General features: G+C 43.4%; 1 protein-coding gene across 1 annotated transcript in view; it reads left to right on the top strand.

Moving 5' to 3' along the window:
- Cul9 (cullin 9) overlaps positions 1-20972 on the top strand; it is a 36419-nt gene that overhangs the window by 355 nt on the left and 15092 nt on the right. The window contains exons 2-20 of the mRNA XM_046426148.2: positions 1690-2293; positions 2820-2974; positions 3295-3795; positions 4293-4428; positions 4577-4770; positions 5042-5444; positions 5853-6045; positions 10364-10571; positions 13445-13641; positions 14004-14221; positions 15164-15410; positions 15495-15600; positions 16154-16381; positions 16651-16741; positions 16872-17043; positions 19160-19265; positions 19546-19641; positions 19905-20080; positions 20660-20793. Coding sequence (XP_046282104.1) covers positions 1699-2293; positions 2820-2974; positions 3295-3795; positions 4293-4428; positions 4577-4770; positions 5042-5444; positions 5853-6045; positions 10364-10571; positions 13445-13641; positions 14004-14221; positions 15164-15410; positions 15495-15600; positions 16154-16381; positions 16651-16741; positions 16872-17043; positions 19160-19265; positions 19546-19641; positions 19905-20080; positions 20660-20793 — 4156 coding nt within the window. The 5' untranslated portion in view covers positions 1690-1698. The remainder of the gene's footprint in view (positions 1-1689; positions 2294-2819; positions 2975-3294; positions 3796-4292; positions 4429-4576; positions 4771-5041; positions 5445-5852; positions 6046-10363; positions 10572-13444; positions 13642-14003; positions 14222-15163; positions 15411-15494; positions 15601-16153; positions 16382-16650; positions 16742-16871; positions 17044-19159; positions 19266-19545; positions 19642-19904; positions 20081-20659; positions 20794-20972) is intronic.

Genomic DNA, 20972 nt, shown 5'->3' with positions numbered 1-20972 from the left:
CCTTGCTCCCCGCTGGGCTCAGTCCCCGCAGCCAGACCTCACCCCCACATCTGTTTATTGCTCCTGGTCTAGGCCCACGCTGCGCCTCCTCAATTTTCCTCCCACAGCCGCCGGGCCTATTCATTTTATTCCTCCTGGCGCTAATCAGTTGCCGATTGCTAGGAGGCTGGTTACCTCCTGGCCTCTCCCTACCCCCGCGCTCAGTGAATCCCTACCCCCATTGAAGTCCACATCTTTTATGTCTCTTTCTCTTCTGTTCTTTCTTCTTGTCTTCTATTCTGTACCCTGACACAATCCCCGTCCGGTTCATCTTACATTCTTATGCTCACTATTCCCTGTTGCCTCTATACTGCTTATCACACATGGCTTTTCCTGATTATACTACTACCTTTTATAGTCTTCTGACTTAATTTATCTGATAACTGCCTGTACCTTATAAGAATAATAGATTAATATTAGACCATGTTTACTGAGCACTCATGTGCTAGATGTTTTTGTTTCTTTGTATGGTTCTAGAATTGAACCCTGGGCCTGGTACATGCTAGGCAAGCACTCTACCACTGAGCTACATCCCCAGCCTTAAATGCTACTCTAAATGTATTACATACATAATTTTTTTTTTTTTTTTTTTTTTTTTTTTTTTAAAGAGAGAGTGAGAGAGATAGAGGTAGAGAGAGAGAGAATTTTTTAATATTTATTTTTTAGTATTTGGCGGACACAACATCTTTGTTTGTATGTGGTGCTGAGGATCGAACCCGGGCCGCACGCATGCCAGGCGAGCGCGCTACCGCTTGAGCCACATCCCAGCCCCCATACATAATCTTATTAGGTTTTTATTTCATGAGATAGGTGCGAATATTACCACCTTATAGAGGAGGAAACAGACTCAGATTTTAAGCAACTTGTTCAAAACTATGCAGTAGTGAGTTGGAATTAAGAATCATATATTTATCTGACTCTGAAATCTGTGCTATATTGTTTATGTCATGACCTCATTCACTACCCTGTACCCTGTGAGTACTACCTTCCTGTTAATCTAGCTGACCTAAACCCTTACTATACATACAGCATAAGTACAGGGTGGGATGTGGTCTTTTTCTCACATAATTTTATCTGGTTCCTAGGCTGCTCCTCCTCTCACAAAACTCATATTTTTCCCATCCAGTAATCTGCCCTACATCCCTGCCTCCTTTCATTTGCTTCTTTGTATCTGTTGTGGCCCACCCCTCTATATCCACACTCTAGGTTTACCCTGTCCTGTCCCTCCCTCAGCCTTCTGGCCTCATTATCTCACATGCTGCTGTCCTTCCTGCTCATTCATGTTAGCCTTTTAAGTCTTGATCTATATCCTTCAGCCATTCTACTATTTACTGCCCAGCCTATCCTGCTTAACTGTTAACTCTGTGTATTGTTACCTTGCCTGTTTCTCTTATTCTCTTTGTAACCATTTCCATCTCTTGAAGCCTTTTTTTTCTTCCCCTTGATATTTTCACTCTTTCTTCTCTTATAAATATCAAAGTTAAGTTCAGCTGTTCGTTCCATCCTATTCTTTATCTTTTATGTTTGGCCTCTGAATTCTACCATGTAGCCTGCCAATCACCACACACCCTCTCTTGTTCCAAAAGTTATCCCACTCTGTATAGTCTTTCTTTTCTGATACTGTCTGATCTTTCTCTTTCTGTATCTCAGGAGATCAGGATGATAGGGGAACGGCGTGCTAGGGACCTTATGGTGCCCTTGGGGCCCCAGCTGCAGGCATATCCTGAAGAACTTATTCGACAGCGGCCTGGACATGATGGACGCCCTGAATACCTGATCCGATGGAGTGTCCTGAAGTGTGGGGAAGTGAGCAAAGTGGGAGTAGAGGAAGGCAAAGCAGAGCACATTCTCATGTGGCTGTCAGCCCCAGAGGTCTATGCTAACTGCCCCATGCTATTAGGTGAGCGAGCACTATCTAAGGGACCTCAGCATGAGCCATCTGGGGGTTCAGGAAGCTTTCCCAGAGATCCAGGAGGCCTGGACGATGTGGCAATGGGAGAGATGGAGGCCGATGTGCGGGCGCTGGTACGCAGGGCTGCCAGGCAGCTGGCAGAAGGTGGGACCTCAAGCCTCACAGCTGCTGTGCTCCACACCATCCATGTGCTCAGTGCATATGCCAGCATCGGGCCTCTCACCAGGGTCTTCAGGGAAACAGGAGCCCTGGATCTGCTCATGCACATGTTGTGCAATCCTGAGCCTCAAATTCGTCGGAGTGCGGGCAAGATGCTGCAGGCTCTGGCAGCCCACGATGCTGGTAAGACAGCCAGGGAAAGAAGGAAAACATTGGAGAAAATGGGGCTGCAAGGAGTAAAAACAGATTTCCCAACTCTATTAGAACACCTAGTATTGGTGAATATCAATTCAGTGTAAAGGAGGCATATAGATTATTAGGTTATTACAAGTACATAAACAGGACAAATTGTTGGCACCTGGTAGGTATGTCCATTCTCAGTGCAGTGTAAGAAAAGAGAATGGAGTAGACTTGCAATTTTTAAGTAGGTTGAGATTTATTGGTTGTGAAATCAATTTGTTGGGTTTTTAACTAACATTTTTACAAAACAATATCAATATGCAGTATAAAGTTTTTGTAGCATGTTGTGTGTTCTAGTTTTATGTGTATAGGTTTGTTTCAGGTCACCACATAAAATATATTTTTTTGCTGTGGGTCTTAGTCACAAGGAAGTTTGAAAACACCTAGGGAAGGAGATAGAAAGCCTAGGAAAGGCAGGGAGAAAGTATTAGGGATTGAGGAGAAGATACGGATTGGGTGTGGATTACAGGGAGTCGGGCTCACGTCCTTCTGTCACTGAGCCAGCAAGATGGCATCGAGCAGCACATGGATTTTGACAGCCGATATACTTTGCTGGAGCTGTTTGCAGAGACCACTTCCTCTGAAGAGCACTGCATGGCCTTTGAAGGCATTCATCTGCCTCAGGTACTTCATGGCTATGGGGGAATACTCTGTTCAAAGCATTATTTCTGAAGCTATGGTTCAGGACTATGTCAGCACCAAAGCCACCTGGACAGGTAGTTAAAATGAAGGTTCATGTCCACTTTCCCAACTTCTTCCATTGAGAATTTTAAAAATTAGAACCCAAATATTGTAAGACCTCCCTATATGTTTCTTACCCAAATCAAACAGCTATAGACCTAGGAATGAGACCTTTGCAATTTTCTGTGGGGGAGGATATTAAGGGGCAAGGGAAGAGGCCAAAGCCAGGAAGAGATGAACCTATACCTGAGATTGTGTCCTAGATCCCAGGAAAGCTGCTCTTCTCCTTGGTGAAGCGCTACCTATGTGTCACTTCCTTGCTGGATCAACTGAATAACAGTCCAGAGCCAGGAGCTGGAGACCAAAGTTCCCCAAGCACCATGAGGGAGAAAAACCGGGGACAAAGGGAGCTGGAGTTCAGCATGGCTGTGGGCAACCTCATTTCAGAACTGGTGCGGAGCATGGGCTGGGCCCAGAACGTCAGTGAACAGGGCACGTTACCACCCCGGCCACCTCGGTCCATCTTTCAACCCTGCATTTCAGGACCACCCCTTTTACTCCCCACCATTGTCACCATCCCCAGAAGGCAAGGGTGGGCCTTTCGCCAGCGCTCCGAATTCTCTAGCCGTAGTGGCTATGGCGAGTACGTGCAGCAGACACTGCAGCCAGGGATGAGAGTGCGGATGCTGGATGATTACGAGGAGATCAGTGCTGGGGATGAAGGCGAGTTCCGGCAGAGCAACAGTGGTGTGCCTCCTGTGCAGGTAAGGGACTCACAGTGATGGGACACTGTTGGGGGTCTCTTCTGGGTGGGGCATAAACTGGAACTTCCAGGTAGGAGGCTCTGGTATGCCACCCAAGGTGAAAACCTCCAGGGGAATTGGAATGGTAAGAGAGCATCAGCAAATGAAGGGGTGTCATTTGAAGAGCTGAGAAAACTTGGTGGGTGTGAGTGGGCTATGAGGTCATGGACAGGCTCATAACCAGGAAGCAGAAGTGATACATGGAGATAATATTATCACTTCCACTAGTGGAAGAGGCTAGGAAAGAATGTGAGAACAGAGACCATCAAGGTTAGGAAGAGAGGCAGGGTCCACTCCTGATCAGGGAAGAAATCCTTTAGCTATATGGAGGTTCTTCCAAGCCTAGACAGGTGTGTATCTGAGGGTATGATCCAGATCTGGACTTGAGCATGTTCTCTCAAGCTTTTAGAGCTCAGAGCTCAGAGCACTGAGCCCTTTCTGTTCTTCCTTCATGCCAGGTCTTCTGGCAGTCGACAGGCCGCACCTACTGGGTGCACTGGCACATGCTGGAGATATTGGGCGCTGAGGAAGCTACTGGGGATGCAGCTTCGGCAGCTGTGGAGAAGGGGGCCGGGGCTACTGTATTGGGCACAGGTGAGCCTAAGAGAGGATGTGGGTAGCCTGTCTCTGAACAGAGGAGTTGTGTCTCATATGAAACCACTTCTGACTGGAAGCTTCCCCAGGTTCAGAAATCAGCTGTTATTTCTACTAGGTGCTGATAGCCCTATCTTTGTGTTCTTAGCATTTCCTTCCTGGGACTGGAAGCCTGTGGATGGCCTCTACTGCTTGCCGTATCTCCAGACTGAGCCTCAGAAGAATGAGGAATTGGGATACCTGACTCAAGCTGAGTGGTGGGAATTGCTTTTCTTCATCAAAAAGTTGGACATATGTGAGCAGCAGCCAATTTTCCAGAATCTTCAGGAGAAACTAGATGAGGTATTTTAGGCCTGAGATATGGTGGGAGATGGACATTAAGGGATTAAGAGTAGTAGTAATGGGATTAGAGGTGGAAACTAAAGGAAGTTTTATCTATGGATACCACTTAAGGGGAGGCTGGAGTTAGAGAGTATAGGGGTCTTGTTGGTTGGGGGAGACATGTGCTTTCTAGTATGTAGAAAGGATGAAATTATGGTGGGAGTGATCTATTTCTATCCCCAGGACCTTTGTGTCTGCTTGTCCCTGAAATTTATATTCTTTGTATTGACAGACCCTGGGTGAAAAGGCTCTAGGTGAGATCTCTGTGCCTGCGGAGATGGCTGAGGGTCTTCTGCAGGTTCTCAGTAATCGGTTTGAGGGCAGCACCCTCCGGGACTTGCTCAACTCCCAAATCTATACCAAATATGGGCTGCTACCTGATGAACTAAGCAGCCTATCTTCACAAAGTCACTGCTGTACCTCAGATCCAGAAGAGGAGTCCAAGTCAGAGGCCAGCTTCTCAGAGGAAGAGACTGAATCCCCTAAAGCAAAGACTGAGCCCCCTAAGGCAGAGTCACAGCCTGCCAAGGCAAAGACTGAGCCTCCCATGGCCCAGAGTGATTCACAGCTGTTTAACCAGCTTCTGGTGACTGAGGGGATGGTTCTGTCCCCTGAGATGAAGGAGGCAGCCAGTGGTGAGTCAGGTTCTGGGAGGGGAGGGCAAAGACATTGGAACAAATCCTGTCATGGGCCCAGAGGTGGGTTGTGAGGGTGAAGGAAAAGCCATGGAGTGAGGTCCTTTTTTGGAGGGAAAAATGGCTTGCATCCATCATCTTCCCTTTGAACTTGATTGTACCTGGCCAACTACTACTCCTTTTCTTCAGTATCTCTGGAAAAGGAGAGTCCATTTCTCAGGGTATTTCCATCTTCCGTATTTGATTAGATCTCTCACACAGAATTGGAAATGTTCCAAATGCAAGCTATAGTAATGAATAACATATTTAAATGTCAGTAGGATAACTGGGCTTGACCTTTAAAGTCTTCCAGTGTGGAGGAGGTGCCACAGTTCTTTTAGCCATTTGCCTTTCTCCCACCAATTTCAGAAATGGCTAGAGCCTTGCGGGGTCCTGGTCCACGCAGCTCCCTGGATCAGCATGTGGCAGCAGTCGTGGCCACTGTGCAGATATCCAGCTTGGACACAAACCTGCAGCTTTCAGGGCTCTCTGCCCTCTCTCAGGCTTTGGAAGAGGTCACAGAGCGGGACCACCCTCTGGTCCGTCCTGACAGATCATTGAGGTTAGCATGTTACAGAGGGAAGAGGTCTGGGTTGAACCTGTGGGCAGCGAGGCTGATGGTGGAGGGAAGAAGTAATCAAGAATTAGAAAGGCTGAGGGTGAAGAAAGGGTCAGCCTGAGGAGCAGCTGAGCAGGAGGGGGGTTAAAATAATCTCAGAGCATTTCTGTGCTAGGATTTTATATGGATTATTTCATTAACTCTGCCTAACAGCAAGGAAGCATTGATAGTATTATTATTCTATCGTTATTTATTAATATCAATATTATTGTTTGGGTGAGAAAATAAGCTTAATAGAATTTAAGTAACTTTAGCTCAAGAGTTCTATAGATAGCAGAGCTAGGTCCTTTGGCTGTAGAGCTTGAGATTGTTTTCTTTCTTTCTTTTTTTTTTTTTTTAATAGTTTTCTAGTTGTTGATGGATCTTTATTTTAATCATTTATTTATATGCAGTGCTGAGAATAGAACCCAGTATCTCACATGGGAGGCAAGCACTCTACCACTGAGCCACAGCCCCAGCCCAAGATTTTTTTTCTTTAAAAAATGTTTTTTCTTGGAGCTGGGGTTGTGGCTCAGTGGTAGAGCACTTGCCTGGCATGTGTGAGGCACTGGGTTTGATTCTCAACACCACATATAAATAAATGAACAAAGTAAAGGCCCATTTAAAAAAAAATAAAGGAATCTCTTAAAAAATGTTTTTCTTCTATCTCCGCTTTTTTTTTCTTTTCATTTTGAAAGGTTTTTTTGCTTCTTTTTTGAGGGGAGGGGCAGGTACTGGGGATTGAACTCAGGGGCAGTGGACCACTGAGCTACATCCCTAGCCTTATTTTGTATTTTATTAGAGACAATGTCTCACTGAGTTGCTTAGTGCCTTGCTTTTGCTGAGGCTGGCTTTGAACTCATGATCCTCCTGCCTCTGCCTCCGAAGCTAGTGGGATTACAGGTATGCACCACTGTGCCTGGCTTTTTTCCTGCTTCTTAATTACAAATAATAATACACAAATACATTATCATTTAAAAAGATCTAAAGAATATAAACAAAATGAAAAGCCTGACTCCTTTTTACCACTGTTATCAGGCTGGTATATCAGTCAGACCATCTACAGTTTTACACTAGTAGTTATGTACTTGGAAATAAAGCATTTGGCGTAGTATTTATTACTATATTATTATTTTCTATTTATTTATTATTCATTTTTGTGATGCTGGGGATTGAACCTAGGGCACTTTACTACTGAGCTTTATCCCTGTCCCTTTTCTTTTAATATTTATTTTTTTAACTATAGGTGGATACAATATCTTTATTTTATTTTAATGTGGTGCTGAGGATCGAACTCGGTGCCTCACTTATGCGAGGCAAGCACTCTCCCTCTGAGCCATAATCCCAGCCCCTCATCCCTATCCCTTTTTAAGAGAGAATCTTGCTAAATTGCTGAGGCTGGCCTAAAAACTTATGCTCCTTCTGCCTAAGCCTCCCTAATCACTGGGATTACAGGCATGTGCCACCACACCTGGCTTTTTGGTAGTATTTAAAAAATTCATATTAAACTTATTTTTAATCGATGCATAAAAACATAAAAATTGTACTTACTATTGAAGTTGAAATAGAACATTTTCTGAGTTTGTGTTTTTAATATATAAGCAGGAGGTGGGTTGTTAATATATTCTCGAAGCACTTTTGTGCTAGAATTTTACAAACATTCTCATTAAATCTACATAATACCAAGGAACATTGATAGTATTATTATTCCATCATTATTATTAACATAGTATTACTATTTGGGTGAAAAAACAGGCTTAGAAAATTTAAACCACTTTAGCTTAGAGTTCTGCAGATAGCAGAGCTAGGATTCAAACCTAGGTTATTTTGTCTCCAGAGGTTGTTTCTGTGACTGCCTGTTTCTCTACCCCCATTTAGTATGTTTCTAAGGGTTTACGTGTCAGTTCACATGGAACCACTCCTTATTTTCGTTGCTGCATAGAACTCTGATATTGTCACAGCCAAATTCAAGTACAGTTTTCTAGTGGATCTCTTTTTTATTTACCTCCATCAATAATGGGATATCATTCTCAAAAACAGTAGATTAAATCAGTGAAAATTTTAAATGGTGTCTGTTTTAATTTTCATTTCTGATAAAGTTAGGCATATTTGCATGCATTTGTTATGTTTCTTCTATAAAAATTTTATCTTGTCCTTTGCCCAGTTTTTAATTGGATCACTGCCTTATTCTTAAGGATTTATAGGCATTCTGGATATTAAACTTCTGTTATTTATGTTTCAAATATTATGTCTTTAAAAAAAATCTCATTAGTTTTATTTTTGTGGTTATAAAAGGATACATGCTCTCTGTAAAAAAAATTAGAAAATTAGAAATATAAAAATCATCTAAAATCCCTTTATACAAGACAATAAGTATTAATATTTTGGCAATAAATATTTAATATTCTTATGTTTTTAATCTACCCATATATATTAACTATGTACATTAAGTAGTTAATAATAAATCCTGGCTACAGAAGCAAAGTATATTTGATTCATCATAAGCCCTCTTGAGAAAATGTAGATCAAAACAACTTCCCCAGTACATTTATTTGCTTTCTTCCCCAGAAATTCTCTATTTGTATTCTTTTCTCCATAGTTCCCAGGCCACCTTCTCATCTGCATCTGTCACTGTCAAAGGTGTCAGTACCTGTTTTTTGCCTTTTGTAACCTTCACTGAGGACTAGAGACTCTGGGGGCACCACTTCTTTTCATTGCACATCAGCATTTCCACTGAACCTTTTCCCCAGCTCATGTTTTTTACCTCTTAATTTTAGTTATAGTATCTTTCATTATGATGAAGTTTTAGGCTTTTTTGCTGCTGTATTTTTCAACTTTTTTGTGTGTCTTCTAGATTTTGAGTCCATTAGGAAAGGTCTGTCCTATTCCAGGATTAGAAAAAAGATTTTCTTTTTTCTTAAACAATTTTATTGAGATATTATTTACATGCCATAGCTTCAAGCATTTAAGCTGTATAATTGAATGGTTTTTAGTATATTTTTTTAAATGGATAACATGCCTTTATTTTATTTGTTTATTTTTGTGCAGTGCTAAGGATTGAACCCAGTGTCTCACACATGCTAGGCAAGTGCTCTGCCACTGAGCCACAACTCCAGCCCTAGAAAAATATTTTCTTTTTTTTTCCTAGAAAAATATTTTCTAAAATGATCTATGATTTTTGTTTTTTACATTCATTTTAAAATCCATTTTCAGTTTTTTTTTTTAATAAATGGTGTGAAGTAGGACTTCAATTCAAGTTCAAGTGTATCAACCTCACATTTTTTGTTTTTGGGTATTGTTTTGTGTTGGAGATTGAACCTAGGGTCTCATGTATATTTAGCACACATTCTCTTACCATGGAGCTACATCCCCAGCCCAGTATCAGTTTTGAAGTATTCCATTCTGTCCTCACTTGGCTGAGATGTCACTGTTATCTCTCTTGTCATCTATTGATCTGTTTGGCTACCCTGTTTTAGAGTGAGTGAGTTTGTTTGTTTGTTTCTTCATTTATTGCCTTCAGTGTGTTGCTGATTTCTCCCTGAGGGCAGATTTTTTTTTTTTTTTTAATATGGTGCTAAGTATTAGAACCCAGGACCTTGTGCATGTGAGGTAAGCACTCTACCAACTGAGCTATATCCCTAGCCCATAGTTTTAATTAGTATGTCTTTCTAGTTATATTTGGATAACTTTAGACAGTCTATCATTTATTTAATTTTTTTTCAGATGTTGATGGACCTTTATTTTATTCATTTATTTATATGCAATGCACAAAATTGAACCCAGTGCCTCATACATGCTATGCAAATGCTCTACCTCTGAGCCACAACCCCAACCCCTCTATCATTATTTTTTTTTTCCAAACATTTCTTTTTGTATTTTTGAGGTGCTGGGAATCAAAGCCAGGGCCTCAAGAATTCTAGACAAATGCTCTACCATTGAGCTACATCTATAGTCCTTCCAAACATTTCTTGATTATTATTACATATTTTCTCTTGCTCTGTCTGAATCTACCTATAATTTTTTTTAAATTTTTAAGGCATTTTGATAGAATTATATTGAATCTGTAGATTCATTTGGAAAGCTGGGCCAGTTTGTAGCCATTTTGCTCTCTACCAGAGGTAGTCTGCAGAGGGAAGGAAGTAGTGATGGGGAGGGCAAGGAGAACAGGTTTGGGAGGGGGACAGGCAGGATCTTAATGGATGGGGTTGGGCAGGGAGTCAGATGGTGAAAGTCAGGAAAGATTCCTTGGGATGGGGAGCCCCAGTGTCTCGTCTTTTCTCAGAGAGAAGCTAGTGAAGACGCTGGTGGAGTTGCTGACCAATCAGGTGGGAGAGAAGATGGTGGTGGTGCTGGCTCTCCGCCTCCTTTACCTGCTCATGACCAAGCATGAGTGGCGCCCACTCTTTGCCAGAGAGGGTGGCATCTACGCTGTGCTGGTTTGCATGCAAGAATATAAGACTTCTGTCTTGGTACAACAGGCAGGGCTGGCGGTGAGTGCACTGGGCCCTGTGGGAAAGAGCAATGGGCAGGACAGGCAGATTGGGGAACTTCTGACATTGGAGGTATTTAAGGTGTAGACATTAGAATGAAAGAAAACACACACATGGATTTAAGATTGCAATCAGGACAGTCTTGGAGATTGCATGTTTGAAGAAAAGGGGAAGGCAGTTTTTACAACCTGATGCTCAGGTTATAGGCACATGACTCCTAAAGCTTGGGAAATAATGCCAAGAATTAATTAATGGAATGGCATCAAATTAAAAAGCTTCTGTGCAGCAAAGGAAAACAATTATGAATTTGAACAGAGAACCTACAAAAGGAGAAAATCTTTGCTAGCTACTCTTTTGGCAGAAGATTTATATCTAGAATATATTAAAAACTAAAAAAAATTAATACAAAAAAATAAATGGACAAATGAATTAAACAGATACTTCTCAAAAGAAGAAATATAAATGGCCAACAAATACATGAAAAAAATGTTCATCAATATCATTAGCAATTAAAGAAATGCAAATTAAAACCACACTGAGATTTCATCTCATATCAGTCATCAAGAATAAAACAAAAGTCTTTTCTGGAGAGGATGTGGAGAAAAAGGAACATGTTTACACTGTTGGTGAGATTGTAAATTAGTATAACCACCATGGAAATCAGAATAGAGGTTCCTCAAAAGACTAGGCATGGAACTACCATATGAACCCAGCTATACCACTCCTTGGTATTCTAAAGAATTAAAATCAGTATACTGTAGTGATACATGCATATCCATGTTTATAGTAGCACAATTCACAATAGCCAAACTATGGAACCAGCCTAAGTGTCCATTATTGAATGAGTGGATGAAGAAAATGTACACAATGGAATTTTACTCAGCCATAAAGAAAAATGAAATTATGTCATTTGCAGGAAAATGGATGGAACTTGAGACCATATGTTAAGTGAAATAAGCCAAACTCTCAAGGTCAAGGCTCATGTTTTCTCTCATTTATGAAAGCTAGAGAAGAAAGAGAAAGGTGGGGAGTGAGCTCATGAAAAGCAAAGGGAGATCAATTAGAATAGAAAAAAGGGACCAGGGGGTGGGAGAAGGAAGTGCTGGGGAGGGACAGTGACCAAATTGTATTGTGTGTGTGTACTAATATGTAACCACAAATCCCACTATTATGTACAACTATAATGCACCAAAACAAAACGTGGAGAAAATTTTAAAAAAGAATGATGCTCAGGCTTAAAATTGAACAGCAGAGTACATAAAGTGGCTGCTTACCAATTTAAAGAATGTTGCAAGAAAAGGAGGTAAGGGGAAGGAGAAGTTCAGGAGTTGAGTTTTTAGTTGTGTTGAATGTCTGGTTAAAGGCTAACATTTTAAATGGGACAATTAAACTAAAAGGATTTTTTTACCCTTTTATCTGAGTGATACTCTTACCCAGAAAATATTCCCTCACCAGATTTGGGAAACAAACTCTGCCCACCCCACCAGCTGCAGAGAATAGGAAAGGGAAGTCCTTGTTCAGGGTATCTTACAAAAGATTGACTTCCTGACTACTCAAGACAGAAGTGTTGGCTGGTCGGGTGGGTTGGGAAGTGTGGGCTCTGTATAGCCTGATGGTCTCTTTGGGGGACAGGTAGACTTCAACCAGAGCAGTTCTGAGAATGGATTCTAATAGTATAATGAGAACAGCATGGATGGGAGGACATGTCCTCTTAGAGCATGCTGTCTGGGAGAGGGCAGGAGGCTCTTTCCTTTATGGGATCAACGAATTTCTTCTTCTTCCAACAGCTGCCAGGCATTCATAGAGTTGGCCACATGTGCTCAAAGAATTCTTTGATCCTCTCAAATTTCATGGCCAAAATACAACATTTACATTTAAATTAAAACTCTTGCCCATAATAAAATCTCATCATCTTGTTTATAATTTGAGGTCTATAGAATTTATCTAATTGGGTCAGAGTGGGGTAATCAAAGGGAGATGACCTCATTACCAGGTGGCTTGGTGGACTCAGGCCTTACATGGGTCCTCTTGAGAATTAGTTCTAGCTTTGTCCATCCTTAGTGGGTTGTTTCTAGAGAGTCAGTACTTTTACCAGCAGAGAGGTTCTGTACTTTGATGATGTAGTGCTCATTTAAAATTAATTTTTTTCTGTAGTACCAGCAAATAAGTTTTCATGCTATATTTTTCTTTTCCTATAATTCCAACTACTCTGCTGGTAAGATAACCAAGTAGCATTGTCAAGAAGGGCTGGATACTGACTAAGGCCAGGGGACATAGGTTTGGAAGGTATATAGATGGTAATGAGTAGATGAAGTTGTTTAGGGAGGGAACACAAAAAGATAAAGGGGTCAAGGAACTTCAGTGCTTGAGGACCAGACAAAAGAACAACAAAGAGTAGAAAAACCAGGAGGCTATGAAGTCACAGGACTCAGGGAAGAGAGGTTTTGCAAAGGAAGGAGTGGTCACTTGAAATGGAAGAGGAATTCAAGGAAAGCCTCTGAAGACAGGTGAGGCTGCGAAAGGGTGAAAAGGTACCATCCTGAGTGGGGTGATTCAGGAGTGGGTGACCAGACCACTCTTGTAGCCTTGGAGCTGAGAGTGTAGAGGCAGAGAGAAATGGTGGTCTGATATTACCATCAGATATTAGATTGTTTGGTTTGTTTTCTTTTTTATTCCTCCTTCCCTTTCTCCTCCCTTCCTCCTTAGCATTTGATATTCTATTACTACATCTTCCATTTTCACCTCCTGCACTACCTATTTGCAAATAGTTCAGCTACCCCAAAGTTTGAGATCTAGAATGCTGACCCCTATCTTCCCATTGCTTTATAGTGACTTTGTCTACTCCTAACTCTGCTTCCACATCCCCCTTGCAGGTGCTGAAGATGCTGGCTGTCTCTAGCTCCTCAGAGATCCCCACTTTTGTTGCTGGTCGAGATTCCATTCAGCCTTTGTTTGATGCCCAGATGACCAGAGAGATCTTTGCCAGCATTGATTCAGCCACACGCCCAGGCTCTGAGAGCCTACTGCTTACCGTCCCTGCAGCTGTGATCCTGATGCTGAACACTGAGGGGTGAGAACATTACCCTCCAAACTTCAGATTTCTGTTAAGTCTCAAACCCCACTACTCTGTCCCAGGCTTGTGCGCTCCACAGAAATTCCTCTTACATTATCACCTCCGAATTAAGTGATGGTGGCCCTCCCTGAATGTCCTTATGAGAGACACTAAGTTGTTGGGGTAGGGAGATTCCCAGAGAAAGCAGAGAGACCCTGCTCTTCATTCATGGGACTGAGAGGAATAGCCTCAGGTCAGGGTGCCAAAAGTCCTGCCTCAGAGGGATAAGAGCCCCCTCAACTGCAGGGCCCTCTGCACTTGCTTTGCTGCTTCAGTTTCATTTACTATCAATTTCTTTCTGGGTCACCTCCCTCTTTCAGGTGTTCCTCTGCAGTGAGAAATGGCCTGCTTCTACTCAACATGCTTTTGTGTAACCACCACACTCTGGGGGACCAGATCATAACCCGAGAGCTGAGAGACACCTTGTTCAGGCATTCAGGGGTAGCACCAGGAGTAGAACCCATGCCTACCACACGCACCATCCTCATGATGCTTCTCAATCACTACTCTGAGCCACCGGGTAGTCCTGAGCATACAGGTACCATTGTGGAGGGAAGTTGTTCTGCTGAGGAATCATACAGTGCCAGCCAATGGCCAGAAAAGCTAAGATTTACAAACCAGTTCTTACTAGAATGATCTGAGCTATCTTCAGGAAATGAGTGAGGGTTTTGGTGCTTCAGTAGAACTTCCTGACCAAGGGTAGGATATTCTAGAATAAGTGCAAAGAAATTGCCTTCTGTGAATGGCTTTAAACAGACAGGGAATCTAGCCAGTTTTGTCTAGGTTTGGTGTATCTTATTGGAAAGTAGAAAATGTATTGAAATGGCATGTAGGAAAGCTTCTGTAGAGGAATTGCAATTTACGGTATGGAAAATTTGTGACTAGAAACATGAAATATTGGTGGTACAAAAAACTTATGTTTAAAAAACAGGTGAGGGCTGGGGTTGTGTCTCAGAGGTAGAGCACTCGCCTAGCATGTGCAAGGCGCTGGGTTTGATCCTCAGCAGCACATAAAAATAAATAAATAAATAAAATAAAAGTATTGTGTCCAACTACACCAAAAAAAAAAAAATTGAAAAAAAAAAAACAGGTGAAAACCCAGAAGTATGGGCAGATATCAAAATAAGCACTATATATCTATTAGTCTATAAACCTAAAGCCATCATGCTAGACATTGTGGCTAGACAGTATTAACTATTCATAATCATTACGTGATTATTGCTTAATGTCTATGAGATTAAAACTGTGTTTAACTTGACAATGTTTTGCTATACTAGATTTATTTTTAGATGTAGATATGTCTGTATTTGGGAACAGAAAAAAACCAAATCTTTCTTAGTTTGGTAAAAACTGTAGACATCCTTGATATGGGAAGAAAATTTGGAGGTGATTTTCTGTACCTTCCTGTATCTCAGTTTGATGAACTTATAAGACTCCTCTTCATAAACATTTTCCCCCATCTGGCATGTTTTGACTACAGCATTGGAAACCCCCAGTGCCCAGGGCCAGGATGGGTCCCCTGAGCTATTGATTCGATCCCTAGCGGGGGGCCCATCTGCAGAACTACTCCTGGACTTGGAGCATATGTTGTGCCATGAGGGCAGCCCAGGGGGCGCTGTGAGGCCCCTCCTCAAGCGCCTTCAGCAGGAGACCCAGCCCTTCCTCCTGTTGCTGCGAACTCTGGATGCCCCTGGGCCCAACAAGACTGTGCTCCTGACAGTGCTGAGGTGAGAAGTCTGTCCAGGCACCCATCATGCACTGCAGGGATGAGAGAGACTGCAGAGACTTCACTTGTTTCCATCCCCTCACAGGGTCATGACCCGCCTGTTGGATTACCCTGAAGCAATGGCCCTCCCCTGGCATGAGGTCTTGGAGCCCTGCCTCAACTGCTTGAGTGGACCCAGCAGTGATTCTGAGGTACCAGAGCCTTGGCAGGAGTGGGGAAGAGAAAGGCAACATCTGGGGTACCACTCACCTCTTGAGGCTCAAGGCATAGCAGATCCATTCTGACCATGTCTGCAGGCCCTGGGATGGTGTTGGGGAGAGGAAGGCTAATAGCATTGAAGGGTCTTTGGAACTGGCATCTTTAGAGTATTAACCTTGTGGCTGCACCTGGATTCTAGATTCTTGGTTTTGGAAAAGCTCATATTCACCCATCCAAATAGCCCTTGCTGTTCACTTGTCAGGGTTTGTGTATGTGGAGTGAGGCTCAGGCACCATAGTTGGTTCTTGGGATAGCTGGGTCCTGGCAGGAATAAACCTGGGAAACTGCCCAAGCTCTGCCATTGCCAGCTCACTCTGGAGGCCCAGCACCCAGTGTTCTGTTCTGTCCTTGGCCCTGTCCTTTCTCTGGGATTTCAAGTTTCTCCAAAATGTTAGCCATCACTCTTAATTTACTGGACCCAGCCCTCAATCCTTACTTGCCCTGATCTTCATTTCCTAAAAACTAATCCATTGGCTTTTGGGTCAGATTGTTCAGGAGCTAACCTGCTTCCTGCATCGCCTGGCTTCGATGCATAAGGACTATGCTGTAGTTCTCTGCTGCCTGGGAGCAAAAGAGGCCCTCTCCAAAGCTCTAGACAAGCACTCAGCTCAACTGCTGTTGGCCTCTGAGCTGCGGGACCTGGTGACAGAGTGTGAGAAGTACGCCCAGCTCTATAGCAACCTCACCTCCAGCATCTTGGCTGGCTGCATTCAGGTGAGGAAGGGCTGATGCATATAGAGCTGAGAGAAGGTAAGCCAGAGCAAGGGAAAGGCACTCCATGTGTGCTTCTCTGGGATCCCTGTGTGGCAGAAGTGGCAGCAAATCTGGAATACTTGTTCCCTAACCTTTACCCCACATGGTCCTATCAAAATGTAGGGAGAAAGGGGTTGGGTATTCTGTTGCTCCTTGACTCTTTCTCTATACATGTTTCTCTAATGTTCTTTACTTTCTGTCTCCCTCCCTCTGTGATATTCTCACTACAGATGGTGTTGGGTCAAATTGAAGACCACAGACGAACCCACCAACCCATCAATATTCCCTTCTTTGATGTGTTCCTCAGGCATCTCTGCCAGGGTTAGTGCCTCCCTCTGCTTTCTCCTGACTCCCACCCAACATTTACTCTTTCCTTCCCTTCCTGCTCCCTTTCCTTATTTCTGTGTCAACTAACCAGGTGTGGCTTCTACCCCTTACCACTGGTCCCCAGGCTCCAGTGTGGAAGTGAAGGAAGACAAGTGCTGGGAGAAGGTGGAGGTGTCCTCCAATCCACACCGGGCCAGTAAGCTGATGGACCGCAACCCCAAGACCTACTGGGAGTCCAATGGCAGCACTGGCTCCCACTACATCACTTTGCACATGCACCGTGGTGTTCTTATTAGGTATGAACACACCCATTTGCGTGCATGTTCATGCATATAGATATTTTGATAGACCCTTATATATATATATATTCCAGAGCATCCACATAGAATTCTACATATAACTCCCATCCCTGAGGGCCATACATACATTTAAAGGTCAAGGCTTCAGCCAAGGTTTCTCTTTGGTCTGCTTGGGAGATGACCCAGCAAACTGTTAAGTTCCAGAGGTATGGATGTATCCTCAGCAGCTCTGTGGAACTCATGGCATAAGGCCTGACTTTGGTAATACATAGTGGCTCAGATGATTTATATGACAGATGAGTAGCAGTGAAAAGATAGACTGACTACCTTGGTTCTGTGTATAGATACTTCTTGCTTGCTAAGCATTGTAACCTACTATACCCCAACAGTTATAGATGTCACCTCCCTGTGACTAGTGTTGAGGGATATCAGTAACTGATTTATCTACTCTTGCTGGAGTCATTTGTTTAATGCCAAGCATCTGTACATGGCACTGTACAAGGGTCTGGGGATACAAGGACAATGAGATATGGTTGTATCAGGGAACTCACGGTCTAGCTGGGGAGTCAGGTTAGAAAATCAGAGCTGGGGATATAGCTCAGCTGGTAGAGTGCTTGCCTCACATGCACAAGGCCCTGGGTTTATTTCCCAGTACCATACACACACAAAAAAAGTAGAGTGTACAGTAAAGAAAAAACATGGGCTGGGCAGGTGGCAAGCCTAACATCCCAGCTGCTTGTGGAACTGAGGTGATAGGATTGTTAGAGCCCAGGAGTTCAAGGCCAGCCTGGACAACATAGTAAGACCCCATCTTTAAAAAGAAAAAAAAAGGCTAAAAGAACAAAAAACATCATGCTTTATATGTGCCTTGAATCCTGAGGCTGATGGAAGGGTCAAGGGGCTTCCTTCTAGAAGGAGGGATTGACTGAACTGAGGTTTAAAATTGAGTGTTTTATTTGGTTGGGTTTTTGTTTTTTGGTTTGAGGAGGGGTTGTTGTTTTTTGTGGTGCTGGGAATCAAACTAAAGGCTTTGCTTATGCTAGGCAAGAGCTCTATCATCTGAGCTACACCGAGCCCTGAAGTTGAAATTAGCTAGATAAAGAAGGGGCAGTGGATGTCGCAGGCAGAGGGACAACATGTGTGTAAAATGGAAGTAAGAAACAGCGCTGTGTTGGGGAACTTTAAGTAATTGTGTTTGCCTGAAATGAAGTGTGTATGTTATCATAGTGACAGAATATGAAGCCAGGAGAGTAGGCTTAGGCAGATGAGAAAGATTTGTGAACTAAAGTTATTTGAATTTTGCTCTGAAACTTGGTGGGGGCATTGAAGAATTTTAAGAACAGACAAAACTAAACTTTTTATTTAGAAAACTCATTTAGGCAATTATTGGAGTTTGGGTTAGAGGCCAGGAAAAAGGAGTTGAAAGGTTTCTTCAGTGGTCTAGTTAAGGAGTGCTTGATGTGTTCAATTAGGCAGAAGGACTTGGAATAGAGAGGAGGTGATGAATCAGGGGTCTACTGGACTTACTCTTTTTTTTTTAATATTTAGTTATAGGTGGACACAACATCTTTATTTTATTTTATGTGATGCTGAGGATCGAACCCAGTGCCTCACACATGCTCTACCTCTGAGCCACAACTCCTACCCCACCCCACCCCACCCCGCCCCACTCACTCTTGATTGGATGGTAGAAGCCATGAAAGTGAGATGTCCATAGTGACAGTGGTCTGTGTTCTAGTTTGAGGATACAGTAAATGGCCCATTTATTTCACAGGAGAGAGCAATAGAAAGGGGGCAGGTTTACATGGATAGATGATTGTTCTACTTGAGCTTGCTGATTTGAAGTACCTGTGGGACATGGCATGGAAATGTTTTAAGTATACAGCATGAACACTCAGAAGCAGACTGGGTTAGAGATGTGAATCTGGAGTCATTTTTGAATTAATTTTTTATTGAAGCCGTGAGTTTAAATGAAGTCACTTTGGGGAAGTATAAAGGCAAGAGCAGAGGGTCTGGGGAAGAAAGATATGTTAGGAGCCAGCAAAGGAGCAGGAGCCCGAGAAAGAAATAGTAGAGTGAAATAGATTTGATTGACCCCTTTCTCCTCTCTCAGGCAGCTGACTTTGCTGGTGGCCAGTGAGGACTCAAGTTACATGCCAGCCAGGGTGGTGGTATTTGGGGGTGATAGTACCAGTTGCATCAGCACGGAGCTCAATATGGTGAGGATGCATGTGCCCCCCTTCACCTTACTTTACTCCCCATTTTTCTATTTATCCCATGGCCTATGGGAAGGATGCAGTCCCTGGGGAATGACCTCCTCCTTTCTGGAAAGGCCTTACGTCGTAAGCAACAAGAATAGAATTAGGGATTTGTAACTGTGTGGCTCCCTAGGCTCAGTGAAGGGCACATACCATAACCACCTTGGTTGCTGTCAGCAGTCCTTCCAGCCCTGCTTCTTTAGGTGACAACTATCTCTCTCGGTCTCTTTTGCCCTGCCAGGTAAATGTGATGCCCTCTGCCAGCCGGGTAACCCTCCTGGAGAACCTGAACCGCTTCTGGCCCATCATCCAGATCCGAATAAAGCGCTGCCAGCAGGTGGGGCTGGGAAGAGAATGGGGCGGAAGATCAGGAAGTAACACAGGGTCCCTTTAGGGACTGGGTTCCCTAACATTTAAAGGTCAAGGCTTTAGCCAAGGTTTCTCTTTGGTCTGCTTGGGAGATGACCCAGCAAACCATTAAGTTCCAGAGGTATGGAGGCATCCTCAGCAGCTCTGTGGAACTCATGGCATAAGGCCTGACTTTGGTAATACGTAGTGGCTCAGGTGATTTATGTGACAGATGAGTCTACTTGCATACAGGGCGGCATCGACACCCGGGTTCGGGGTGTGGAGGTCCTGGGCCCTAAGCCCACTTTCTGGCCACTGTTCCGGGAGCAGCTGTGTCGCCGTACATGTCTCTTCTACACAATTCGGGCACAAGCCTGGAGCCGGGACATAGCAGAGGACCGCAAGCGCCTTCTCCAGCTCTGTCCCAGGTGGGTGGGGTATAAGGAGGGAAGATGGTTAAGGAAACTGTAAGAAGTAGGTGGCAGAAGATAGGTTTCCATGGGAGTCTGAGAAGTAAAACTAGTCAGGACATGAGGAGACAAGTGGACATGAGCAAGAAGTATGTGCTGATAGGGCAGAACTGGGGAAAGGACTAAGCTTGGGAAGATTGGGTGTTAATTTGCATTTGAGTGTAGGCCTCAGGCAAACCTGTGTCTTTAATCCTTGTTTTGTTTTGTTTTTGTATTTGTTTTTGGTACTGGGGCACTCTGCTACTGAGCTGCATCCCCGTTTTAGTTTTGGGTTTTTTTTTTTAATATTTCTTTTTAGTTGTAGTTGGACTCAATACCTTTATTTTATTTATTTTTATGTACTGCTGAGGATCAAACCTAGGGCCTCGCCTGTGCTAGGCAAGTGCTCTTTCGTTGAGCCACAACCCCAGCCTCTTAGTTTTTATTTTGAGGCAGGATCTTGCTAAATTCACCAGGCTGACCTTGAATTTGCGGTCCTCCTGCCTCAATCTCCAGAATAGCAGTGTCTTTAGTCTTAACTCCACTATTTGTTCCCAGACTGAACAGGGTTTTGCGTCACGAACAGAATTTTGCTGATCGCTTCCTCCCTGATGATGAGGCCGCCCAAGCACTGGGCAAGACCTGCTGGGAGGCCCTGGTCAGCCCCCTAGTGCAGAACATCACCTTGCCTGGTAACCATCCCAATACCTGGCCCTGCTAACCAGCTCCTTATAATTATCCCCAGGAATCACCTGAGTCAATATTCTTGATTCTCTTGATTCCTATGTTTGTCCCCAAAGGCCTGTCACCCCCTTGTTCCTTTCTCCTTCCAATTCTGGAGACTGCTCCCTGAGATTCTGATATTTGAATC

The sequence above is a fragment of the Marmota monax genome, unplaced genomic scaffold (assembly GCF_021218885.2).
Source record: "Marmota monax isolate L192 unplaced genomic scaffold, Marmota_monax_Labrador192_F-V1.1 WCK01_AAM20220418_F8-fsc00187, whole genome shotgun sequence".
Taxonomy (NCBI): domain Eukaryota; kingdom Metazoa; phylum Chordata; class Mammalia; order Rodentia; family Sciuridae; genus Marmota; species Marmota monax.
The sequence above is the reverse complement of the archived record's forward strand: the minus strand, read 5'-3'. Positions and strand labels throughout refer to the sequence as shown.